Source organism: Cyphellophora europaea, assembly GCF_000365145.1.
Source record: "Cyphellophora europaea CBS 101466 unplaced genomic scaffold supercont1.1, whole genome shotgun sequence".
In the NCBI taxonomy this organism is placed as follows: domain Eukaryota; kingdom Fungi; phylum Ascomycota; class Eurotiomycetes; order Chaetothyriales; family Cyphellophoraceae; genus Cyphellophora; species Cyphellophora europaea.
Window position 1 is genome coordinate 2,865,119 of NW_008481797.1, and position 25,945 is coordinate 2,891,063.

At 55.3% G+C, this 25,945-nt stretch overlaps 8 protein-coding genes across 8 annotated transcripts; 4 read left to right on the forward strand and 4 right to left on the reverse strand.

Annotated features, from left to right (window-relative positions):
• Positions 1-410: 410 nt before the first annotated feature.
• Positions 411-1,019, reverse strand: HMPREF1541_01088 (uncharacterized protein; the record flags this gene model as incomplete). Its single annotated transcript, XM_008713389.1, has 1 exon — positions 411-1,019. The coding sequence occupies one exon, from the start codon at positions 1,017-1,019 to the stop codon at positions 411-413; it is 609 nt and encodes a 202-aa protein (XP_008711611.1).
• A 610-nt stretch (positions 1,020-1,629) lies between these two features.
• On the reverse strand, positions 1,630-4,338 carry HMPREF1541_01089 (uncharacterized protein; the record flags this gene model as incomplete). Its single annotated transcript, XM_008713390.1, has 1 exon — positions 1,630-4,338. The coding sequence occupies one exon, from the start codon at positions 4,336-4,338 to the stop codon at positions 1,630-1,632; it is 2,709 nt and encodes a 902-aa protein (XP_008711612.1).
• Positions 4,339-4,918: 580 nt separating this feature from the next.
• On the forward strand, positions 4,919-6,178 carry HMPREF1541_01090 (branched-chain amino acid aminotransferase; the record flags this gene model as incomplete). Its single annotated transcript, XM_008713391.1, has 1 exon — positions 4,919-6,178. The coding sequence occupies one exon, from the start codon at positions 4,919-4,921 to the stop codon at positions 6,176-6,178; it is 1,260 nt and encodes a 419-aa protein (XP_008711613.1).
• Positions 6,179-7,004: 826 nt separating this feature from the next.
• On the forward strand, positions 7,005-9,253 carry HMPREF1541_01091 (uncharacterized protein; the record flags this gene model as incomplete). The annotated part of the gene is made up of 2 exons (XM_008713392.1): positions 7,005-8,180; positions 8,291-9,253. 2 exons carry the CDS (start codon positions 7,005-7,007, stop codon positions 9,251-9,253), a joined length of 2,139 nt encoding a protein of 712 aa, XP_008711614.1.
• A 113-nt stretch (positions 9,254-9,366) lies between these two features.
• Positions 9,367-10,644, reverse strand: HMPREF1541_01092 (uncharacterized protein; the record flags this gene model as incomplete). The annotated part of the gene is made up of 1 exon (XM_008713393.1): positions 9,367-10,644. The coding sequence occupies one exon, from the start codon at positions 10,642-10,644 to the stop codon at positions 9,367-9,369; it is 1,278 nt and encodes a 425-aa protein (XP_008711615.1).
• A 939-nt stretch (positions 10,645-11,583) lies between these two features.
• HMPREF1541_01093 (uncharacterized protein) lies at positions 11,584-15,282 on the reverse strand (the record flags this gene model as incomplete). Its single annotated transcript, XM_008713394.1, has 1 exon — positions 11,584-15,282. One exon carries the CDS (start codon positions 15,280-15,282, stop codon positions 11,584-11,586), a length of 3,699 nt encoding a protein of 1,232 aa, XP_008711616.1.
• A 3,473-nt stretch (positions 15,283-18,755) lies between these two features.
• Positions 18,756-20,457, forward strand: HMPREF1541_01094 (uncharacterized protein; the record flags this gene model as incomplete). Its single annotated transcript, XM_008713395.1, has 2 exons — positions 18,756-19,791; positions 19,859-20,457. 2 exons carry the CDS (start codon positions 18,756-18,758, stop codon positions 20,455-20,457), a joined length of 1,635 nt encoding a protein of 544 aa, XP_008711617.1.
• Positions 20,458-23,402: 2,945 nt separating this feature from the next.
• Positions 23,403-24,068, forward strand: HMPREF1541_01095 (uncharacterized protein; the record flags this gene model as incomplete). Its single annotated transcript, XM_008713396.1, has 1 exon — positions 23,403-24,068. One exon carries the CDS (start codon positions 23,403-23,405, stop codon positions 24,066-24,068), a length of 666 nt encoding a protein of 221 aa, XP_008711618.1.
• Positions 24,069-25,945: the final 1,877 nt, after the last annotated feature.

Here is a 25,945-nt window from a genome sequence, read left to right on the forward strand (position 1 = left end):
GGAAGGGGGTTGGTGGCATGTTCATGTGTCTCTGTCTTTCAGTCACTATGAGCGTTCACCACGGCGTCGAGGACCACGGAACCCTTTGTCGTAGTTATCTAAGCCACGTTGCAAGCTTTGGGCACACGTGTTCGTGTTTGTGGGATTTGAACCAGGTTTCTGATGGCGACTAGACCTATATGTACCCTGTAGAGAAAACCGGGAACGTACAGACAGACAGCCGTAGGGTCAGGCACAGCGAATCGATTTCTGGCCAAGTTTTGTTGAATCGCTCCTTGCATGAATGAGAAGAAGAGGTCTATCTAGACTAGACCAACGCCACGCTTGCCATGCGATCCATTTTTTCTGACTCACATACAACGAAACAGCCCCAAAGAGAAAAGCACCGAGATTACCACCACCCCTCATTATCATTCCTCGAGACTCAACAACTCCCTTACGAGCTCGCCAACCTTCGGCCCAAAGTCCGCGTCCCTATCCATGTGGCTGAGCTCGTTCCCATCCACCATGCGCCGCCCCCGGACAACGATACACGGCAGTTTCTCCCGCGGCAGCCCTTCGCTCAGTTCATCCTGATACTTTGCGTCCGCGACGACACCGGCATCATTCCACGCGCGGTCGAAGCGTACCTTATCGACGCCGCCGTCGCGCTCGAAGCAATCGCGCAGCCCTTCCAGGTCAATGACGGTTTTCTCGACCAGGACCTTCTCGAAGAGGCTGGCGATGATCCTGTCGTCGACGCGCAGGTGCATGGCGACGGCCCAGGCGCGGGTGAGGTCTTGGCCCCAGTTGAAGCCGGACTTGTCGGTCGAGGATACGTGGTGGCGGTGGACGGAGGTGCCGGCGGGGAGGCTGCGGCGGATGTTTTGCGTCACTTGGCATTGCGTCGCCCAGCGATGCGAGGTGTGATCGAGGAAGGAGAAGAAGACGATGACGGGGGGAGGTGTGCCTTTGAGGGGCGTGGAGAGGGTGCTGTAGGTAGGCTTGCTGCTGTGAGAGGCGGTGCCGACGGAACCCATTTTGAAAACGTGAGATTCTGGAGACGTTGGATTACTTGAAAGGTCTTGTAGATGTTGTAAATAATCTCCAGGGGAGATGATTTCCTTCGGCTCTTGAGTGTTGATATAAGTCACTGCAAGAACGTGGTATGACGTGCACAAGCAGAATGGTGGGCACGCGAGTCCTGTTCCGCCGACTAAGGTATGTCCACGGGCGAGCATTAGACGTAATTCCAAGACTTCGTCTCCCAGACTTTGTCTTGGTATATGATGATGTCCATGGGCGGTGCAGGGCTCCGCAACCGAAGAGTCCGCAAGACTGGCTTGACACGAGGAACCCGACTCTTGGCAACATAGCGGGATCTTCCGATTGCTGGCGGAAAGTCTGGTGGAACACTTCATAAATACGTCACACTGCACAAATACAGCCGTAGAGTCCCAGTCCGCAGTCAGTGGCAACTGGCTGGGGCAGAAGCTCCTTGGAGTTCTATCTTGGCATCTTCTATGTCCATCCAGAGTTTCCACGATGTTGAATGCTAATGTGGCGGTGCTCCTTGGCGGCATTCAACGAGGGGTGCTGTTCGGAGTAACCATGGCAGTTTACCGGAACTTGTATAACATAAGGCAAACATCACAACAATGACTGGTACTTGTCGAGCCCGCTTTTTTGCGGCTGTGAAGGCTGCAACGATGACTGGCTGTTCTGTGGAGGCGGGATACCAAAGTTTGAAGGAGTAGATGCAGGTGGCGGAATATTATAGTTCGGATGCTGCCATGCATTTGTGTTCATCGTCGGATTGGCCGGCGGAGGGGGCAGTATGGGTGGTGAAGCCATGGCCGGAGTCTGCTGCGTCGGTACCACGCCTGGGGTTTGCCACATGTTCGTTGACGCGGCTGGTGTCGAAGTCATGGCATTTGAGCTGTAATTCGGCGATTGAAGAGGGCGACTGGCGATTGGCGCTGCAGTGAGTGCAGGCTGGCCCCAGATCGAAGCAGAAGATCCGGTACTCGGTTGTAGGGTAGGAAACGCGCCCATGCTGACGTCTGGCGTGACGGAGCGGGACTGAGGTTGTGGCTGCAAAGCTGCCATACTCGGCGTCGTCGATCGTAGGGCCTGAGATGGACCGCTCGATGGGTTGGTGGAAGACCATGAAAAGGTTGGAGGATTTTGCGTTAGCCTTTGACCATCACTCATGGCGCCTGCGAAAGGATCGTTTCTGTGTTCAGACTTGTTACCCAGTACGAGTTTGGCAAAGTCGTCTTCATTGCCAGTGCCTTGAGCCGATCCGCTGAAACCGTTGCTCATGGGAGATGTTATGGTCGAGCTCGCGCGAGACTCAGAAGTGCGACTAGTGCCGAGTTCTTGCAGCTTCCGAAGCTGCTCCCGCTCAATCTTCGCTGACAGCCCTTTGATTACGTTCATGTAGGCCTTGAACTGCGACAAGTCTAGTAGCGGACCCAGAGCGAATGCCCACAAAATCGGCATCACTTCGATAGCCAGGAATTCCGCGTCAGCACTTTGTCCAACTTGCTGAAACACCTTTAAAGCTGCCATCATGACGGCAGGCTCCTTGGTTTTGATGCCTTTCAGCAACGGTACCACCTTCTCTTGCATAGTGAACTTGTCGAGGCTTGAAGTGTTCTTGTCAGGCCCATTCCTCTCATGTTGGCCGCCTAGGTCATCTGCTTGCCCTGCGGAAGGTGAGGAAACTCCGCAGAGGACGCCTAGAGCCTCCAGTCCACGGACTTTGATGCTTAAACTTGACGTTTTGGCGAAGACATTGGCGACAATCGGGAACAGCTCGTGCTTGACTGTCGAGAAATCGATCAGCGGGAGTATGACAGGTACCGTTTGCAAGGCCGCGTCGGTCAACGAGTGCGTTGTGGATTCCATAGCCACCTGGACGATTGGAAGAACGTCATCCTTGAACTGTTTTGCTGTGGAATTGTCTGCCAGAAGTTTGATGTTTTGCAGCACAATGAGAAGCGCCGCTTCTTTGCTCGTATCTCGTTCTTCTGTTTTGGACTTTGCTAGAAAGATCTCCTTCATTCGCGGTAATACCTTCACCGAGACCGTTTCCTGGCTCTTTGGGATGACTTTGATGATAGCAAAAACATTTTGAAGAATCAGCGCCAGTAAGTCACGATCCTTCATCTCCTCAAGAAGAGCACTGAGGATTTTCTTTCCCAGCACAGAGGCCGGGAACTGGGGCATCACTCTTCCGAGGCCGCGCATGAATTGTGATTTTTCCACGGCAGATTTGGCGGGGAAGGAGTCGATGAAGCGCATTGTGTTCACCAAGATATTGTCGAAATACTCGGACTGCTGGAACTCGCTAGCTGTCAATCTCTGAGCAGGTCTTCGAGCTAGGACGCGCGGTAGTGTTTGTGCTAGTTCTCGTGGCAGCTCATTCGCACAAAGGTAATTGTTACTGGGATTGGGAACCGTGCTCGTAGAGCTACATAACTGCTTGTAGGTTGACTGGTTACCGTGAGTCTCGAAAGGAGAGATATGAGGTTTTCGATAGCAGGCCAGAAGAACAAGACCTAGAGAGTAGATATCCGCGGCAAACGTGACATTAGAATCGAGAACGAAATCCGGAGATGTATAGTCCAGATCAAGCTCAACAGACCGGGGGACCCGAGGATCATGATGCAAGACTTCGCTCAAGGATATGCGTGGAATAGGCTGGTGGCCCTCAGCAGCGTCCGGTGGACCTGCAAACGCTAGACCAGATATCTTCCAATCCGACTTGGCATTGACGAAGATGGCATCAGGGTTGAGGTTGCCATGAACCAGCTGGGCGGAATCATGCAAGAACTCCAGGCCTTTAGCAATCTGTAAAAGTCCTTTTTGGATCTCAAGCTCGTCCAACTCAACCTCCCTAAAGGCCCTTGAGCTCGGCTCACCATAGTCCGCACGTACTCGACGAGCTGAAGAATCGGCACTGTCCTTCTGGGCCAAGACTCCGGCGAGGGTTGCAACGACGGGCTCGGTGGCGAACATCAAGCCGCCGCTCCTAGTCTCTTCAACGGGCTCGACCAGCTGAAGAATGGAAGGATGTCGTAATCTCGCCAGGCTGGTTGCTTCCTTCTTGAGTCGCTCGACGACCTCGTCCTGGGCTCGCTTGATGGAGGTGGCACTTGTCCTGACTGAAAGACCTCCATCTCCCCTCTCGAGCGAACTGCGTTTGAACATGAAAACAGAAGCAGCAGCGCCTGTAGTAGTCTTCTTGGCATCAAAGATCGTCCACACACCGGCGGTGGCAGTCGGCTGCTTTGAGATTTCATAATTGGAAGTGATGTTGGATGTGAACGTCTTGAAGGCGGAAGAGAACATGGTGCAGAAAAGGTTGTGGCTCGTCCGCCTGCGAAGTCGAAAGGTCTGAGATTGATGGACCAAGGCAGCCGTCAGACTATCAACTCCAGTGGGATTATCATGACTTTGACCAAGGCTCCTCGATCCTAGAGGTCACGGCGGGTAACAGGCAGGGAATTTCAAGGGTGTGAGGATATGTGCCTCGACGTCCAACCTCCTCGGAAGGCGTTGGTTGTTAGGGAGTGGATGGTGGCACAAAAGACATTCTCGGACGACGTTGCTGGAGTCGCGGTGGCTCCTGCCTCCCTTCCAGCCTGGTCCCACCTGCCGGCTTGGCGTTTACCGATCCGACCTAAGGTAGATTATTTAGCGGCGCCCGACTTCGGCGCAGGCGGGCTCCAAAAAGTGCTTCAATTGGAGTCATCTTGTGCTCACGGTCTACATAGCTTGCATCCGCGCCGCTGGTAACCCCGAGTCGACGGTTATTTACGCCCTTCACAAGACATTGTCGACTCATAATCAATTACAGCCGGTGAAGCTGAAATAGACTTAGGATCTCCCAACTCCCTCACCTCTCTCCCATGCTGTCCACATAGCGGTCATGTTTCTCCCTCGGCTACTTCGCAGCGCACGCGCGCCCTACCTCACCGCCCGAACATTTGGCTTCGAAGCCTCGAGATTACAGACCAGAGCATTCGCTACATCATGGCAGAGGCGAAATCTCTGGGCCGATGAGGAGCTCATGTCCAAGCTCCCGGGCATTGACCCTTCAAAGCTCACCGTAACCGAAACTATCACGCCTAAACAACTTGTGCCAAACCAGGACCTCGTTTTTGGGCGGACTTTCACAGACCACATGCTCTCTATCGAGTGGACCGCCTCTGATGGGTGGCACTCTCCCCGCATAACGCCCTACCAAAATCTCTCGCTCGATCCTGCCACTTGCGTCTTCCACTACGCCTTTGAGTGCTTCGAGGGCATGAAGGCCTACAAGACTGCTCAAGGAGACCTACGCCTCTTCCGGCCTGACAAGAACATGCAACGTCTGAACAAATCCGGGGCGCGCATCGCCCTTCCCACCTTCAACGGCGACGCCCTCACATCCCTTATCGGCACTCTGTGCAAGCTTGATCAGCGTTTTATTCCTTCAGAAAAGGGCTACTCTCTCTACCTTCGCCCTACACTTATCGGTACGCAGCGCACTTTGGGCGTTGGTCCTCCCGGATCGGCGCTCCTTTTTGTGATCGCTTCTCCCGTCGGGCCTTATTACCCAACGGGCTTCAAGGCCATCAGCCTCGAAGCCACCGACTACGCCGTGCGGGCCTGGCCCGGCGGCGTGGGCGACAAGAAGCTCGGCGCCAACTATGCGCCGTGCATCCTGCCGCAGCTGAGAGCCGCAAAGAAGGGCCTGCATCAGAACCTTTGGCTCTTTGGCCCCGAGGAATATATAACCGAGGTCGGCACCATGAATCTCTTCATTGCCATGAAGGACAAAGAGACTGGTCAGCCTCAGCTTCTCACTGCGCCCCTCGACGGCACCATTCTTGAGGGTGTCACGCGCGATAGCGTGCTCGGACTCGCCCGTGAGCGCCTTGTTCCAGAGGGATGGAAGGTCGAGGAGCGGTACGTGAGAATGCAGGAGCTCGCCGATGCTCAAGCAGACGGCCGGCTGCTAGAGGTATTCGGCGCAGGCACGGCCGCGATCGTGGCGCCTGTGCGTAAGGTCAGCTGGAAGGATCGCATGATAGACTGCGGACTCAAAGAGACCGAGGAGGCAGGCGAGGTGGCTATGCGCATGAAGAACTGGATTGAGGGTATTCAGTATGGAGACGAGGAGCACGAATGGAGTATCAAGGTCTAGAAGGGTGCACGAGAGGTGGCTTAGGAGAAAGCACCCGTGTTGACAGCTGCTGCCGCTGAAAACGAGTTCTGTTAATGACGTTTTAGGAGATGTCATCTTTCGAAATGGAGGTAAAGAAGCGGTAGCATGGTTTGCATTTACTCCGATGGCGTTTGTTGGACACCCCCTCGGTCGGTATAGTGTACTTCATCTTCCAGATGCGGTACAGTGGCGGTAAACGCTCGCATCGCCTGTGTAGAAATACAGCAAAGAGACCAGAAGAAGCGCAGAGCGAGAAGCCCATGGGCAGGACGTCTACGCAAGATTTTGAGCATGCAGACGAAAGTCGTGGTCTTGAGATTGATATATATGTTGCGATTCCAAACGGCTGCATAGACAAGGGTGGGTGGTAGACTAAGGGTAGCTTCCACACTGTCACATAGCACCACTAGCCTTCCGAATACTGTGTCGACCTCCGGCTTATGCTTTGTTCCGTTGCACAATTCCGAGGGTCTACTTGTGCTGTCTCGACCCTGGCGATCGCGACTGCAGAGGTATAGGGCCTCCTTCAGCACTCCCTGCCAAGGCCTGTAAATCCAGCCTTGCGGCGGGGCTCCGCGCTCTGGTCTCCAACGCGGAGGTGTGCAGTCACTGGAAGACTACAAGTTCACCACAGTCGTCCATGCCCCTCATTCGCTCCACTGTCCCTCTGCCACGACTTGCAAAGGCCACTATTCGCCTCATAGCTCTCCGATCGCATCTAACCTCCGCTCGTTCGCATACTACAATCTCACAACCGCCGCCCGCCGCATCTGCCCCAAATCTCCCCCCTCCCCCATCACCCACCATGGACGCCAGCACCCTGTCCAACTACCTTGCCGACTCACCGCCGACCGTGGTCAGGCTCGAAATCGCTCCCCATTTCGCCGCCCTGAACCCACAGCAGAAACGCTACGCACACCACCTCTCTCGTGCCGCCTTCCACGGCACACGCATAACACTCGCGCAAGTCTCGTCCGAGTCCGTACCCATCTATGACCTCATCGTCGCGATCCACAAGGCCTGCGATGGCGACTACAAGAAACTGGTGGAAAAGACCGGGGCGAGCGAGGAGCACGTGCGGCAGTGGCTCGAGTACGCGGCACAGTTTCTGGGCAATTGCGGTAATTACAAAGGATTCGGAGACTCCAAATTCATTCCAAGGATGGCGGCGGAGGAGCTTCAGAAGATCAGCAACGTGAGTGCGGAGGCGAAGCGGCTGTTTGAGAAGGCGCAGAGCACGGGAGGGGGGATCTATGAGACCAAAAAGGCGGGGCTGATGCATCTGGGCTATCCGGACCAGGGGCACATGAGCACGTACTACCCGGATAGTGAGGGGATCACCAAGGAGGAGATTCAGGTGGTCGGGGATGTGTTGGAAGGAAAAGGTCTGCCAATCGAGAACACGAGACTAAGGAAGACGAAAGATGGTGACTTCGAGCTGTTGGTGGCCAGTGCGGATGAACCGACAGGAGATGAGCGAGACCTGAAGGGTGTAGAGGAGATTGACCTGACAGGGAATTTGGAAGGCAAGAAGCTGACATTCGTCTTTGGTGACTACCGGGAACAGATGGCGGCGGTGGAGCGAGAGATCAAGCTGGCAGAAAAAGCGGCACTCAATGACAAGGAGGCGAAGATGATGGCCGAATACGCCAAGTCCTTCGGCAAGGGCAGCATTGAAGCCTACAAGGAATCGCAGCGGTGGTGGATCAAGGACAAGAAGCCGATGGTGGAAACCGACATCGGTTTCGTGGAGACGTACCGCGATCCTCATGGCGTGCGTGGCGAGTGGGAAGGCTTCGTCGCTATGGTCAACTTGGAGCGCACCAAAGCCTTCGAGAAGCTGGTCAACGCCGCTGGAACCTTTATTCCTAAGCTGCCCTGGAGCACAGTCTTCGAAAAGGACAAATTCCTGTCTCCCGATTTCACGTCTCTCGAAGTTCTGAGCTTTGCCGGCTCTGGGATTCCCGCCGGAATCAACATCGTGAGTCCCTTGAACCTACCAAGCCTCCATCAGGACCCTTGCATCTCGCCTTACGCAGTTTCCTTTCCCTCTGAGTACGGTGGCTAACCCTTATTCTCCAATTTCTGCAGCCCAACTACGACGACATCCGCCAGAACCTAGGCTTCAAAAACGTCTCCCTCGGCAATGTCCTCAGCGCCAAAGCCCCCAAAGAACCCATCCCCTTTATCCGCGACGCCGACGACGAAGTCTACCGCTCCTGCCGCGACCCGGCCTTCGAAGTCCAGGTCGGCATCCACGAACTCCTCGGCCACGGCACGGGTAAACTCCTGCAAGAAACGTCACCGGGCACCTACAACTTCGACGTTAAAAACCCACCCTTATCACCCATCACCAACGAACCCGTACAAACCTGGTACAAGCCGGGCCAAACCTGGTCCAGCGTCTTCGGCAGCATCGCCTCCTCGTACGAAGAATGCCGCGCCGAGTGCGTCGCCATGGCCCTCTCGTGCGAATTCGACATCCTCGCCCTCTTCGGCTTCAGCTCCTCCTCCGCATCCTCATCCAAAGAAGACCTCCTGACCTCCCCCGCCGGCGACGTCCTCTACGTCGGCTACCTGCAAATGGCGCGCGCCGGCGTCGCCGCGCTCGAGTACTGGGACCCGAAATCCAAGAAATGGGGCCAGGCGCACATGCAGGCGCGGTACTCGATCCTGCGCACCTTCCTGTCCGCGGGCGGCGATTTCTGCCAGTTGAAGCACACCAAGGACGACCTCTCGGATCTCGAGATCCACCTGGACCGCAGCAAGATTCTGAGCCATGGCCGCCCCGCCGTCGAGGCCTATCTGCAGAAGTTGCATGTGTATAAGAGCACGGCTGACGTCGAGGCCGGGCGGAAGCTGTACGAGGAGATCACGGGCGTGGATGAGTGGTGGGCGGAGAAGGTGCGGCCTGTGGTGCTGAGCAAGAAGCAGCCGCGGAAGGTGTTTGTGCAGGCGAATACTGTCTTGGACGAGGCTGGTCATGTGAGGTTGGTCGAATACGAGGCGAGCTGCGAGGGCATGGTGAGGAGCTACGTCGAACGGGATGTCTAGCGTAGAGTAGCGCAATAGTAGAAAGGGAGACAATAGACATCATTGTGACTCTTATTACCAACCAGCCGGATTCTTTGACTCCCTTGTCGTCGTTGGCTGTGGCGGGCGGGCATCTACCACGTTATTTGTAGCCTCTTCACCAAGCGGGGCTTCTTCACCGCCTTGGCCTCCTCCTCCCCGCCCTCCTCCCCCTCGTCGTCATCCTCGTCGTTGTCGTCCTCCTCCTCAGTCCCCTCCATGGCTGCCGCCATATGCTGCGCGTTCACATCCTGCCAAATCTCGGCCGGATCCCAGCAGCCATCAAATGCCGCTACCTTGCCCTTGCCCTTGCCCATGCCCTCCACCTCTGCCGCGCTCGGCACGGACGCTCTCTCCGTCTCCTCCACCTTCTGGTTCTCTTTCTTCTCTCTCTTCTCCCCCTTCTCCTTCTTCTCCTTCTCCTTCTTCTCTTCCTCCACATCAACCTTCCCCGCTTTCTTCAAGGCCATCGGCAGCTCTTCTCCCGCCTTCTTCAGAGCCACCAACTCAGCGAACACCTCCTTGTGAATTACTCGGTGTTGCTGCTCCAGGAGCGAACCGGCAACGAACACGGGCAGACCAGCGGGTGTTGTAATCGAGGAAATAGCCTCGAAAACGTCACTGCCGCCAGAGAAAGTGGGGTCGATGAGTTTGCCAATCACGGTTTCCAGTGAAGTGACTGCAATAGAGGCATCGAGAGCCTCGTCATTGCGGACCAGGCCGCCAAGAAGACGCATGGTGGCATTGAGAAGTTCCTGGGTCACCTCCGCAGCGAACTCTTCCTTGGTCATCTTGCCTGCTGCGACAGCGTCCATGCTGGCGCGGCGATTGTACTCACCAAAAGGCAAGGAGGGCTTGCGTACATCGTTGTTGCCAAAGGCAACGACGCTGACACGGTCCTCAACAATCTCTTTGGTAGCGAGGTTTGTGATGCTGCTCTTGAAGTCGTTGAGCGCCTTCATGGCCTTGCCGACCTTGTCAACCTGTTCGTCGAACTTGGCTTTCACTTCCTTCTGCTTTCTCCTAGTCATGCCCTGGCCACAGGCGGCCTCGGCATCAGCAACAATGGTACAGGCAGTGCGTGCAGCCTCTCGGAGAGGGTCCTGCAACGAACGCATGCGAGAAATCGCGTCAGCAGGATCTGTGGGGATATCTCGGATGATGTAGGTGGCAGAGTCAGCCTTTGGCTCCTTCTCAACCTTGGAGACCTCGGAGGAGCTGCTGTTGGACATCTCGACATTGGGGGGCAAGGTCACGGTGTGCTCCCTTCCATTCCGGATGGGGTCCTGGTTGGCGGTGGCCTTTTTGGTGGTGGGCTTTTTGATGGTGGGCTTTTTGGCGGTGTCCTTCATGGTAACCTTTCTGGGTGCCATCGTGACCTTTAACAGAGAGCGAGATCGAAATGTGGCGGATTTGGGGTTTATGCTTGGGTCGATATGTGTTTATCGTTTGGCAGCGCGATATCGGCAGCTTGCTCGTTTCAGCGGGCAGTTTTACTTCTGTCTGCGTTATGCTGGAACCTTCTGAACGCGTTATGAGATTGTTTGGGTTACGACAACAAGATCGTAGTGTTGTGAATCATGGAATCCAGGGCGGACTGTAGCAACAATTCCAATACTGCCAGACTTGTGTGCTTGCTGGTAAGGTAGAAACGCCGAGAAGCACTAGGATCGAAGGGTGAAGCTCTGACTTGTTCGAGAAGTGATTCGGGGTGGGAGAGAATGACCGCAGTTTCGAGAATTGACCGTACGAAAGTGGCTATGAGAAGAGTTGTAATGGTGCCAAGCCGTCGTATGCTTGCGAACTAGAGCTTCCGAGGTGTACAACAGTCGATGAACGGAGCTGCGAGATATCCCAGGGTCGGTAAAGTTGTGACAGTCGCAAGTCTGAGAGCTGATTGTGAAGGTGCCAGGCGGCAGTATCCAAACGAGTATCCAAGCGTTAGGATGGCGACAATTGGCGCAGAGGAACACTGGAACCAACAGTGGCAACTGAGTTGGACTCTGCAAACGATGCAAGAAGTTCGACAATGACGTTCCCTTTCTAGCAGTCGAGGTCGAAGCGGTACGTTGACAGAGGGCCGGAACGGCAATGGCAAGTCAAGTCGATGGAGGATGGGTCTTGCGCCGAGATGATGGCCTTACGGATAATAACAAACGTATGCAGGTGTCGATGAGATCAAGACTTGCAAAGAAAGAGACTGACTGTGGTGGCAGGAGAGGGAATTGATTTGCAAGACCGCAAAGTAGGCTCGACCCCTTGCGATGGCGGGATCTCTTGGCATGGTCCTGCGCATGCTTGTGCTTGCTTGTTCAGTCCATTCCCCTCCTTTGACCATCAAACAATACACCAACAATCTCGTCAAGTATGGTGTATGCGAGATGTTGATTGAGCCGTGCATTGTTCATGGTCGCCGACAATCTGCGTGCGGCCGCTTGAGCGTTGCTTCTTCCCACAACACTAGCGGCGAGGTCGGGCATCAAGGTCGCCAACACAAGGCCAGCTTCTTCCCGTGTCTTGGTTTTATCAGAGGCTGGCCTCGGTTTTGCCTGACGCATTCGACCGCCAGGCCACATCGTATCTCTGATGGTCTCGGTATATCGCAGTAGCGAGTCTTCCTGTACGAGAGCTCTGGCGAATTCCCGGACTTTGCGTTCGACAGTGCCACCGAGCAGTTGGTGTAACACGACAACCACCGCCCGCCCTCTCAGCCAATTATTGCCGCGGTTCAATTCAAAGACCTCGAGAAAGATATCACATATCGGCTTCACGAAGGGCTCGAGCTCCTTGTCCTCAAATGCCTGGAGCTCCGCCTCAGCATCCGCAAGGGAGCCAGCGTCGACTGCAACTACATCACCTTGAGCTACACCGAGCTGATTGGTGGCCGCAGAGATCAAATTCTGCCCAGCGACTGACAACTGATCCAGGACAGCAATGTTTCCCATGAATTCGTCCATGCCATCAGTGACCGAATTGTATATTCTCGACACGATGTCTTGGGTGTTCTCGGCAGAGCTGCTGTCTGGCGACGAAGATATGGCCTGTTGAGACAAGAAAGAGCGAAGTTCCCTGCTACGGCACACATCAGGCATACGCAAGAGCTGCTGGAGGTACGCTTCAAGAGCTATGCGGCGATTGTGCAAGAACTGCTTCTGCAGCTTCATCACCATTCGACGCCGAGGGAAGTCCAAGTTCCTGGTGGACGGGTAGCGCCGGCGGAGACGTTGATGAAGCTCATGAAATTCGCTGTATCGGCGCGTGACGGCCCAAGTCGCGGCGGGCATCTGATCACCTGCTTGTCGCTGGACTTCAACGACGTACAGTGCAAATTCTCCGCCATCATCTTCGCGCCCGACCATAACGGACTTGATCTTGATGCTGGACCGGCCGTAGAGGCTGTTATCACTTTCTTGGACAATATACTGCTGTCGTTGCAGCTCCTTGCGGCGAACCTCTCTCTGCAGGCTAGCCTTGGACTTTTTCAGGATACGCAGCTCGGGGACGTTGTTGGTGAGTTCAGCTTTCCTCGTCAGCGTGTCGACGACCGATTCCTGTGTCACAAGACGTTCAATGTCACTGCTCAGGGCAGAGATGGCTTCCGTGAGACCGAGATCTCCGGGTGCAGCTTCGTGAATGTCTTCTTCCAAGCTGTTCTTCAGATCGGGGTCCTGATCGGCATATTCATCTTCCAAGAATTTCTCCTCGTCAGGAAATAGGTCATTGTCAGAGAATACGCCAATTCGAGACGCTGTATTGACCAAACCCAAAGTGGCCAGACTCGGCTTCGGCTTGTTGGCTACTGCATCGATGCGAGGCATGTCCAAGGAGGCCCGAGGCGAGTCAGATGCTCGCACCGATCTATGACTTGACGTCGGCGAGCCAAAGAGGGCATCTCGTTCATCCTCCGATGCGTCATTGTCAGGGGGCTGGGCCATGATGTTGTTCATAGCAGCCTCCATATCTTCAACCATTCGCCGTTCATCTGCAGCCTCGCCGGGTTGAGATTCCTGTCCAATACTGTAGCTAGAGTGCGCAAGCGGATCTGTGTCACAGTCGTCGTCAAACAAAGGCGCCTGTTGGTCAGCCGAGTCCTTCATCGATGGCTTTGGATCTGTTTGCTTCTTCGAGGTATCAAGACTTCGGATATCGGACGATGATAACGCAGCGCGCCTGAGATCCCGAATCTTGGCTCCAAGATGGGAGCTGTTACGGCTCATTGGTGCTCCTCCGGCGGCGGCTTTGGTGGTGCTGCCGACTGGGGCTGGATTCGCTGGCTCTGCAGGCTCTAGGATGACAGACGAGTCTACACTTGGTACACGGGCCTCATCGGAGGCGAGAAATTTGTAGTAGAGATCTGATCGCTTGAAACCTGGGAAGTACTCGGATTGAAGTTCTTCTAGCACAGCCGACTGGCCTGCGAGGATTGCGGTTCGTGCGGCTCGGTACTGCTCCTGCGTGGCTTTGCGGCCGGCGACCAGAAATGAGCGAATGGCATCTTTGGACTCCTGAGGAATCTGAATTTGAGCCTTGGACAAATATGCTTCTGAGATCTGAGCAATATCCGTCCGATCGGCATCTGTCCATGTTGGGGCACTTGTGCCGAGAGGATCATCGCCAAAGTCATCTTCCAGGGGGTTTCTGAAGCCATCGACAACGATCCAGAACTGCACCTGAGGCATTCGGCGTTGGCGATCCATATACTCCATAAAGTACGACAGTCCAGCGCTGGTATGCATGATCTCTACGAGGGTCAATTCTCGAGAGGGCGCTCTGGCGGAGTCAAGGCTTCTCCTTTGCGCCGAAGGTGCAGTTGTACCTGGGGCCTGACCAGGAAGCGCACCTGTGGAGAGCGCAAGCTTCGATATTTTCTGGTCGAGTACCCGTTTACTCATTTCCAAACGACGTAAATACAGTGGGTCCTGGCCTTCGACCATACTCTCGCGCTTGAGTTGGCTGGCAACTTGGCTGCGGAAACGTCGAGCATCAGGAAGAGTCTTGGTTTTGCGAATCGCGCGGACAAAGCGCTCAAATGCACGCTCACTGTCGTTGGGAGACAATCGAGGGAACTCAATATCAGGCTTGGGTTTGCCATTGGTGGAGGTGTGCTCATCTAAGGCAGCACGCATCCGACGGACAGTCTTACGATCTTGCAGGGCGGAGCGACCATAGTTTTCGACAATTTGATTCCATGTATCGGGATCTTTGAGGAGCTGAATGAGGGGCAAGAGGACGGCACAAGCCACGATCTCCTTGAGAAGAACGGAGACCGCACGGCTGCGCATAACATCCTCGGGTACGACATCGGGTAGAATGCGCACGACGAGCTTGCGAAGATGCTCTTGTTCGATGGTCTTGGTGTCTGAGAAGGACAGAGAAGCGGCTGGGTGCAGTTTCCCATCCCGGTATTTGGCCGCTATGGCCAGGTCCAGTTCCTCAGAGAGAGTGACGTTGCGACTGAGCGATCGTCCCTTGACCAGCCTCTCGGCCTGATCGAAGTCTCGCAAATGACCAGTGATGATCGGTACAAGCTTTGTCACAAGGATATTGACAACATCCTCTCTTGCTAGTCTGCGGGCAATCTCGATGACTGCGGCACGGATGTTCCTGTCGATCTCGTTGACAAACGTGGGGCTTAGAGTAATGTTCTTGTACCAGGACAACACAAAATCTCGGAGGGCCAATACGAGGATCGAGTCTATTCCTTGCGAGACCACAAAAGACTTGAGATAGAGGTCAGTGGGTTGGTACTCTGCCGCGGATCTGAACAAGGAAGTTTCGGACTTCCATCTGGACGCGACAAGGAACGAAGGAGTCGCTGCTGGAGAGTATGGCACTGCGAGCGGTCGGGAGACTGTAACGATAGCGAGAACGACTGAAGCGACAGACAACAGTGCGCCGATCACAAAGGCGTACCCTATGAATCGCAGGACCGGGAACGATTTGACCGCGAGGCCCCAAGCAACGAAGGCGACAAAAGCTGCCAGACCAACATGCTTGCGAGTATGGAGCATGATACAACAGCGAGTTCTCAAGAGCTGCCAGCCCAAGAAGGGCTGGTCATGTTATGACGGAGAGATAGCAAATGCGACGGAGGAAGATGCGGGTGCGAAGTGCAAGAGCCACCAGGCACCTCGCGTAGCCTGCCGGATTGGGGGAAAGACACGTGCAGGAGCGAACGCCTTGGCTTTGACGTCATCCATTTGACATGTGCGCTGCACTGGACCGTATACACCTGTATACACCGGATAGGAGTGACTACTCCTGTAAAAGAGGCAACGCAGTGAAGGGCTTTAACCTATTCACGACGCAGACGATGACAATGTTCAGGTGAGCACAGGTTCACGGAGATTCACCAGACAATAGGACAAAGAACACACCGAGCCCAGGCACATGACCATATCGTGGCTGGTGGCTCAGGTACAACAGGTACAGAGGATGTCTCGTCCTGGCTGGGAGAGGAGATCCCCCTGAAGCCTCTTTAGCCGGTGATCTGTCGTGAGGGCTTGCAAGCGATGTCGATATGGCTGGCAACCAGCAGCTTAGACGGATCGACGTCTGCGTAAAGCAACACGTTGGCAACGTAGGCCCACGCAGCCTGCCAACGAGCGGCAGAAAGAAGCCGATGTCGATACCGATGCCAGGGTCTCCGCAGACAACGTTGCCGTTGGAGGATCACTGGTGATGTTCAATGCCAGCACAAGCGGTGTTGAGCTTGGACAGCTTGGCTCCGGAATCGTGATACATATATCTGCAGACAATTCATCAGGCACGATGTCTTACCGCTCTTTGCACTACCGTGACTGGTTCTGCTGCATAGCGAGACTGCAGCCGCAGGCGCACTCGCATACTGCCACTGGGATTCTGATCGAAGGAAGATCCTTGTAGTGAAGCCCAATCGCCGCCAACCGCCAATCAACGCAAACCCTGATTGTCGAATGTTGCTGCAGACAAGCCGCAGGCACACGAACCCGGATGTGGCTCGGTTCAAAAAGGTGTTCTTGATGTGCAGGCATAAAAATAACTGCCTCGTCGCCTAGCTGGCGATCGACCAGTCTGCCAATCGAATGCTGGGATCGCCCTAGCGTACAGTCATGCGTCAGCCGTGTAGCGTTGGCTAGAAATGCTTAAGCAGGAAGAGGTGAGCATGGGCGGAGTGAGCCAAAGCTGATCTCTAGCAAGGCACCCACAAGCACGGAAACAAAAGCACGGTATAAATCCGAGTCGGAGACCCTGGCGGATCAAAAAAGGTTCAACGTTGACGGGCCTTTGCACCACGGGTGTCCGTCGGACGACGGGGGCCGATAGGGGCCAGACCTTTCTGTCAAAATGGCAAATACGGAGTACTGGTACATTTGTACAAGGGTGCCCAGCATTTTAGCAACCGATTGACTTTCCTTCACCCACGAGACCGGAGAAATGACTCTTGACGGATGGAGCGGTGAGGACGTGCAGTACGCTCTGTACATCTGTCCAAGTGCCTATCTCAAGTCTCGGGTGGGTCCGAGTGAACCACGCTTGCTGGGTGCCTTCTCATGCACGCAATCGTTGACCCTGGCGGGGGGCTGTCGAGTCCTGGCGCGCCTGGCATGATGGCATCCTTTTCGACCTAAAACGTAAAGAATCCACCAGGCGGACCCGCGGGATGACTAGCAGCGCTCCGAGGCCCGAGCCTGGGCCCGTGCAAGGAAGCGCCAGCGAACTCTCCTTGATCAACAGGTTTGCACGCAGTGGAGATGCTCCAGCGCCATCTTCTGAAGTGTCCACCAGCAAAGAGTTGTGGGTTATGTGACAGACTCTTTTCCAGCATGGCTCTATAGCCACTGCTCCAGGATGCTCCTCCATCAGCGAATGAAAGCTCGTCTGGGACGATGGGCGTTAGGCTCCACGCTGGCCATGAGGGAGCCCAAGTCGATGCGTCAGGTGCTGCAGAACATCACCCCGGGGGTCAATGGTTTCAGGGCGGGAGCGTCCACTTCCGGCTCCCCGCGCCTGACTAGCGACCTAGTTCCCAGCTAATATGCCAGGGCTAGGCTGCGTGCGCAATCTGCAGCTTGTCTCGGCCCGGACAGAGCTCGAACCGCTGGACCTCATGGCGGCATGGCCCTCTGTTAAGCATCCAAGCCCGCCAGAGGTACTGCCGGCTGCCGCTATCCAGCCCACCAAAGGCGCTGCTCTCGCCCGATCCGCCATCAAAAGAAGCCTATAACTCTCCCGATGCCTGTCAATCGTACCGAGATGTACCCACCACCACCGAGGATCTTCTGCCCTTTTGGCCTGCGAGTGCTTCACTTTTCGCCCAGCTCTTCCCAGGCGCGTTGAGTCGTGCTATCATTCGCCATCCCCACCTACCGCCGTGTTCCGCCATCAAGGTCGAAGTCATGCGTCCGCATTGCCTGGGCCCCGGTGCTGACATGGCGGCCCAGTCCAGCTGACGGCCTTTGCAGTTGGGTGCACGTTTGGCCGGGGCGCTGACCGCGTTGAGCAGCTGAGGTGGTAGTGGCGAGGCTCTTGATCGTAACTATGGCTCAGGTTACACAACTGGGGCTGCAGTCGTGCATCCGTTCCCTGCTCGCGCGACACTGCACTGACGCGACCCATACGGAGCACGGAAGACCTTCCAAGGCACTTCCCACCACTGGCACCAGGTCATCTATCTTCCCACGCAAGCGTCTCAAAATGGCCCATTAGCGCCATCAAATGGAGGCGGCTACCGCTGCTAGTCTTCGCTGATCTCATAACTGCAAGGGGCTCCTTGCACCAATGTTAACCCCACAAGTTCGATTGTCTTTGTCCGCTTTCTGTCGTGTGTCTGTGCAGGCTGCCCAAGAGCCAATTCCGTCGCGATGCTCTCTAGCTTTCTCGCCTACTTAGCTCCTGACCCTGCTGCGTTCCCTGGCTCGGGGCTAATCGTGACAGGGCATGGTGGGAAACACCGCCCGCAGTGTCCAGAAACGGCGCCGGCCTTCTGTGCAAGCTAAAAGCATTCAATTCGCTTACTTTTGAGTTTGTGAGCGAACCTCATGCCTTGATAGACAACGACCTGCTGCAGCACAAGTGAGTTCAACGTTTTCGCCATTCAACTTGTACGATTGCATTCCATCAACACTGTCCACCTTCCTTCACAACAGGCCGAAGCTCTTTCGAAGCAGTCGGAGCATTACGGTTGAGCCCGGCCAAATCAATGGTGACGTGGCGTGAAGGGGACCATAACCTGCCTGACTGCTTTCACTGTTTCATTCACCAAGGCAGGATATGACGCATTGACAAACGGCGCAACGTGACGCTTGACGATGAATTTATTCAGTACAGGCACGATCGGCTGTCTTTGCCTGCCACCATCTCTTGACAAAAGGCCATCGCTTCGCAGAGCCTCAGCTCTTGCTCCCTCATTACTCAACCATATCAGCAACTCGAATCCTGATCGAACGGAAACTAAGGTGGTGCGGCGAAGTTGCGGTGATCCATGGATCCTGTACGTGCACCCATGAGGCCTTCACGGCCCTCCCATGACTCGACAACATCGGGCTCTAATGGGTTCTCAACCAGTCCGTCCAGCAACATCTCCGATGAAGCATCCCGTCGCCGCTCGAATGGCTCCACCGACTATCAGATCAACAACACGACCGATGATGCAAATATCGTTGACATGAGCAAGAACGGCAACTATTCTTCTAGGAACTCCCCCATTCCCGAGAACCAGCAGCACACAATTCGACTCTCTAGCATCGAACACTGCATGCCGCGTGCCTACATACGAGTCTGTCTCGCTTACCGTGTGCCTGACCATGCGGACCTGGACGACCTCATCTCCAGACTCAACAAGTTCGCTCGGAAGCTCGTCGATTCGAAGCCCTACTTGGCGGGATATGTTGTCCCTGCGCCTGAATCCAAGACACAGATTGGTCTCGCCGAGATTCAGTTCACAGATGAAGATTTCAACAACTTCCCCAAGGTCGAGCTACAGTATGTCGCGGAGAAGGACATCCCCTACACCTACGATGAGCTGAATGATCGTGCTATGCCACCCAGTCTGATCCGTCCCGACCTCGTCTCTGCACTCCCCGAGGGTACGAACGATGACTTTGCTCCAGTCTTTCGCCTCCAGGCCAACGTGGTTAAGGGTGGTCTGATCGTGTCGGCTTATCTTCATCATTGCATCTCTGATGGTACTGGGCTGGGTCTCATTCTCACAGGAAGCGTGCTCCAGGACGATTTCACCTTTGACAGACACCTTGAAGCCAAAGGATATGTCACTTCTGGCTTGAACAGACGGTTGGAAGAGTTCGCCAATCAACAGAGCATCGTTCGACAGAATCTATCATGGAGCTTCCCCAACCAGATCCGAGATCGACACATTCTATTCAGCCGACCCTCAGCTTCCACCGAGCAACAGCCTGTGCCGAAGCCGAACGGGAAAGGCTACATCTTTGCATTCTCGAGAGACAAGATGGACGAGCTGAAGCACCAGTTGACAGAAGGGCTCATGGATGGGCAGTTTTTGTCACGCAACGATGTCCTTCGTAAGTCTACAGATCAAGCCATAGTCTCTGTCCATCTGACTGGCCTCATGCTAACTGATATCGACAGAAGCTTTCCTCTGGCATCACATGACGGCCGCTCGAGCGCCTGCCCTAGCATCCACCAATGTTGTCAACTCCAAGCTGTTCACCCCTGTCAACATCCGTGCCAAGTTCGACCGCCGGCTCTCTGAATCGTACTTTGGTGCAGCCGTCGACTTTGCTGTGACCGAGATGAGCATCGCCCACCTGTCAAGTGATGCACCCAGCTCTGCGACTTTATCCGAGACGGCGCTTGCCATCCGACGTGCCATCATGCGCGTGGACGAATCATACATACGCCAAGCCATCGCCCTGGCTCGAGATCCCGATCCAGACATCGACGTGCGTGATCTCATGGGCAGCAACATGAACCGTGCCAAGGGTGCAGATATGTACATCACAAGCTGGGAGAAGCTGGGCCTGTACGATGCAGAGATGGAATTGGGTCTCGGTCGGCCGGACTGGGTGCGCAAGCCATGGTCCAAGGATCCGGGAGCGTGCATCATTCTTCCAAACGACGATCGCAAACCCTACACCGAGGTGCTGGTGCAGATGACCGAGGACGACATGGCTCGCCTTCTACTAGACGAAGCGTTCATGGCTCGTGTGGTGCGATGGACGGAGTGACGAATCACACTGGCACCATCAAGTCCCTGACCGACATTCTTATCTCACCAAGCCATCCAATAAGTTGCGGGTTCCCGCATGATTCCACACCGAAACCGTGATAGTGTACGAGTGCAAAACCCGTCAAACTGGTTGAAGGACACGCTATTTTCGAACCAGCCTGCTTGCATGAGCAAGAGAGGCTTGGACAACCGTCAAGACTGTCACAACTGCATGCAGGGCCCTGCGCCGGTCTTTCTTTTTGCGTTTTTTTTTGTTCTCCACAAACCCCGGACCGCGATGCACGGAGACAAGCCAATGCATACAAAGCCCGCGGCTTGATGTAACATCCAGACAGGAGTCAATGGTGGGAATCCAGCGCAGGACAGGCGATCGGAAGCGGAAAAGGGCGAAATCGCTACTCACTCCTCCACACATCTTCTGCAGCAGCAGCAGCAGCAGCAGCAGCAGCAGCAACAGCACGCTAGACCCCCACAAGCATTAATGAGAAATGGTAATGTAGCAAAGCCAGGCGTTCAGACGGTGCTTTTCCCCCCCAAAGGTTGGTCTTGGATTGGCGCAAGGAGACTACTGGTGGAGCCCCCTCGAGGCACGAGAGGACACAGCGGACCATTCGGATAAAGCTGTATTTGCAGCACACACGAGGTCGAACGGCCTCGCCCAATTCTCATGGACATAAATATGGACGGGTGAATATTCCGTACTCCGTGTCTTCAATTCCTTCTGCATGTTTCCTCGTGTCTGATCTCTGATCTGCTATCACTCGGTGGTGTGTGTGTCTTGTCCGAATATGCATGAGCCGACGGGAGGGTCGTCGGATGCTCAGCCCCTATCCGTACCCGCGAGCAGTACTGCGCGCGGGGGGCTGAAGAAAGCCGCTTGCATCAAAACTGCAAGCGAGCCTCTGAGCAGACGAACTCGCTTGCACTAGGGTGCAAATAGAGTTTCCCGACGCCTTCGTATTCTTTCAGCGTTTCCTTTCCTCCATGCAGCGTGTATGCCATTCTTCTCTTTTTTCCCCCAACGGAAAATCTTTCTGCGGACCGCCGCCGCCGGAGGCCACCAACGGCAAGAGCCCACGGGGGATCGATGGGATGAACCGCAGATCCCCTCTCCTAGTAGCGAGTTGCTACCCGAACTTGCAGGTCCGAGTCGTCTGCCTGTGGCCTTGGCTGTGCACGTCAAGAGCAGCGACTTAGCAGACCAAGTGCCAAGTCTGTCATTCACGGGGGCTAATGCGTCTCCCCGAGCACGAAGAGGAGAAGGGGCTCCGGGGATCAACGACATTGTAGCTGACGGTATATGCTGTGCAGATTGAGCGATGACAGATTGTTCTGACAGGTCCGAGGGGGAATGTGCTCACCGACTGCTGATGCTAGTGAGGATTCGTGTGCTTTTTGGAGTAGTGCAGATAGAGGAGTGGGGTAGGCACCCCCATGCTGGAGTTGTAGAGGGGGCTCGCAACGCATCCACGTGGAACCAAGAGGCAGGACTCTGTTCTCTTGGTGTGAGAGAATGATCACACATCGGTCGAGAACCCTGCTCCACCATTCCTGTCTTCACAGTCCGAGTCCCGGATGGATGCAAGGTCCATGCAAGGCTACAGGTACTCCGTACTCCGTCCTTCCGCCCAACAGCCGTGGAGCCCATAGCGCGCTAGTCCGCACACAGACTAGCCGTTCGAACGCCTGTTCTTTCCGTTTCAGGTTAAGCTCCATCCCGTGAACCTGAGACGCTTTCAACCTCAGCCATCGACGCCAACCTGTGCTCTCGCTCTCCTGGCGCTTCGCTCGCCTCAAACAATCCTGTCTCATGTTGACCTCAGCTGCCTGTCATGTAACGCCGCCGGCTCTCCATCCCTGTGTCGTCCTAACAAATCTGGAAATGAGCTGCCCCCTTGGCGTGCCTGGGACCTCCCATGGACCCGGCATCGACAAGAACCCGGGGACAAGCGAGCGGTCTACAGGTGATGAGATCTTCGCCCCCTCCATCTTCGACCACGATCCAACCCTAATCTTGTGGGTTATTCGGGCTCACTCGCCCGTGAGGCATGACACAGGGGAGACGGCCCGAGTCTCACCAAGCGCGAGCGGATCTCGTCGTGACCCGTTGGCAACTGAGACTCGACGTGACTCTCTGCTAACTCGTTACTCCAACGGTTGTTGTCCATCCGGCCTTCCATTGTATCTCCTCAAAAACACTCCCTGCCTGCTGCAACCTCCTGTTCCTCTGCTCGTTGCTGTCTCGCTATCTGGTTACTCTATCTCAACCTCCATCAACTCTCTCCTCCTCTCAAGCGCTGGTCGTCGGCGCTGTGCGCAGAATCTTTCTTCGTAATCTTCCCTCACCAGTCCTCACTCGATCCGATTTAGTTTCTGGACCGTCGTGACCCACTAGGTACAAGACCACAGTACGGTGCCTATCCAGCGAAACCCAGATTCGACTCGACCCAGACGACTGCTGTACGATGCATTTCCAAACCGTACACGTCCTCCTCCTCGTTCTATCGTTGGCATTGTCTTTGTTCGTCCTCGTCGCCGCCACAAGATACGCCATGTGGTCTCGAGTCATGGTCGTGGGAGAATCCAGCTGGCTGTAACATCAATCCCGCCCCTCAGCAATTGCTATATCTCGATGATACTAACACCAGCACTATCAGAGGCCTGTGTGCCTACGTCGGATTCATACCCTTAGTAAGTACTGGCATCTATACCTGACTGAATCTAGGTGACGATCTGCCTTGAGAACCTTGCGCCTGCTGCCGTTTGTTGGTCGTTGCCGTCGATTTAGCCACCGGGGCACTTCGATGCCAATGGACTTTCACTGTCCTGGCTCATGCAAAGCGACGGTTTCGACCAATATATCCAGGCAATAGCATTGGATACCTCGACCAAGCCACTCCACACCGCCCTACCGGACTATCTTCTGACCCATCCTGTCAACAGATGTCGCTCGCCTACACGATTACGCACCTCGCCCTCCTCCACTTCCGCATCCTTCCCTCGTTCTCGCCCGCCGCCCTCGCCCAGCGCCGCCTGTCCACCGCCAGTAACAAGCCCCCTTCCAGCTCCGTGACTCTTGCTCTCATGACATTGACCAGCATCTACTCCCTCGCGTGGCTCGCACAAGCCTCGCTGTGCACAGCCTGCGAGATGGCGCCCATCGCGGCCGGAACGCAAGGCAACGTGCCAGCATGGTGTCCCCAGTCCCGCTTCCGTGACGTGCCCTCCACCGACCGTGCCGACCGTGCAGCCATGCTCGCTTCCCTGGCGCTTGTCAAGGATGCAATCAATTGGGTGATTTTTGTCGCGGGCTTATGCATGGTCGAGTGCTGTCGTCGTGGTTGGATGTGCGCGCGGACGATGGAGATGAGTGCGGACCGTGAGGGCCTCGTGAGGGCGTATGATCCTGGTGTTGCGCAGAGCTGGTCGACCAAGAGCACGTCTGGACCCGCACCCACCGTCGCTGCCTACGAAATGGGCTCGCTGCCCCCGCCCCCGATTTTTGCCGACAGGAAGGTCAAGAAGAATAGCTATCTGGGCTTACGAGCCGTACAGACTGTGCCGGTCAACTTGGGCGTGCCTGGCGTGGGCTATGCCACCAGAGTCTGAGCCATAGCATGGCTGTACACACGGTCGCGGGGCTCTGCTATACGGGCGACGAGGTTCAAGAGTATGGGCATTGGCAAATTCAAGAGCAGGACTAGGAGTACGCGGTTCATATGGACAACAGACACCAGACTGAAGACTATCATCTAACCTTGAAGCATTGATGTGAAAAAACATAGTTTTGGATAAATCTTGAAACAACATATAAACATATCACACCTTCCCTCAAAGCCAAGTCACACTGACGCCCACTATAGTCCGCTCCGCAGCCATGGCACTTATACACTTCCCCAGCCCCCGTTCATGCATTGAGAGGATGTGCGTGGGCTACACGATATCACCACGCGCCCTCCAGCTCGCGGCCATCTACCAACCCTGTGCGTTGCGGCTATGCTAGAATCTCGGTACTATCATGTCGCTGCCACTCTCATCCCCCCTCATGCCCATCATTCCCTTCATCCCCTCCTTCTTCATCCTCATCTTCTACTTCTACCCTCTTAACCCCACACGCTCCTCTCCTCTCCTCTTCTTCCCTTCCTCACTACATCTCTGCGACCCGCCCGCCGGAAATGCACCAAAAAAAGATTCACACACACATATTGACATACATACATGAGACACGCACCAGTACGCGGCTAAGCCTCAGTCAGGCTGTCAAAAGGAGAGTCCCCCCTCTTCTTTTGCCTTCTCTTGCATAGACACCCCAGCCAGCCTGCCAGCCTTACCTTACCTTGGCTGCCTTGCATTGCCGCGCCGTGCCTTGCGTCGCATGTTGCATGGCGCATGGGTATGGGGGGGGGGGGGGGGCATGGGCGTCGTAAGGCATCAATAAAAATTTGCGGCTCTGCACCATGCCCCCCGAGTCAACGAGTGCGTTCGGCTGGCGCAGACGATGTCAGATACATGGCTACCTGATAACCCCAAGCCTAATGCAGTAGTTGTGAGACACCAAGTCTCAGACCTTTACGTAGCAGTAGTCGAGACCCAGAGTATCAGACCTTTACCTATGGACGGCTTGCGGCCGGCCTGGGGAATACGAATGGAGGGGTCAGGCAGGCCAGGGGGGGGGGACATCCATGCTCATGGAGCTGGACAGAGACCGGCTCGTCTTTCGTATTAATTACTGTTTTGGCCCAGAAACCAGCCGAAGTAGCTCAAAGGTACTGTACATGGTCCCTTTCCACCACCCGCCAGCCGCGGTCCTCTCCTCTCCTCTTGAGTCAGACGCATAAGCATTAAGCGATGGTGGTCTGGCAAACCCGCCACTCTGGTGCAGGTGCATGGGTCCCCAAATGCACATCATGCCATGGACCTAAGGCCGGCAAATGGCCAGGGCCGCATGGCCCGGGTTTCGGTCCTCCCACCAACGCACTTCTGCATCGTATCCTCGCTTCTGGGCCACTCCACCAGGCCATGCGCGCCGACAGATGTGTGTCGACGCGACCACCATTGAGGACATTCTGCGCAATGCAACTGACCACATGCGTCGGAACCCCTTTCCTCACCGCAACCGTCGATCTCAGCTCGCATACTCGATCGATGCCGCAACATGGTCGCTTGTAGAATGAAATAGTCGCCACGCTAGCTCGCCTCATCCAACGCATATGCACTTGACATGAGCATGCAGACGAGCGGAAATAGGGCGGCCCCACAAACCATGTAATATCAGAGCGGGTCGGAACTTGCCGTCTAACGCTCACCGCCCCCCCAAGTCGCGAATTCAGAATCCATGTTCAGCAATATGACCTAAGCATGCACGCTCGCGCTTTGGGTATCCTCGCAAGCGGAATAGCCAACGAAAATGGTCAGAAAGGTCTGACACCGCTCGACGTTTGACTGAAGAGAGAGAAAGGTCCGGTTCAACAATGAGATAACAGATG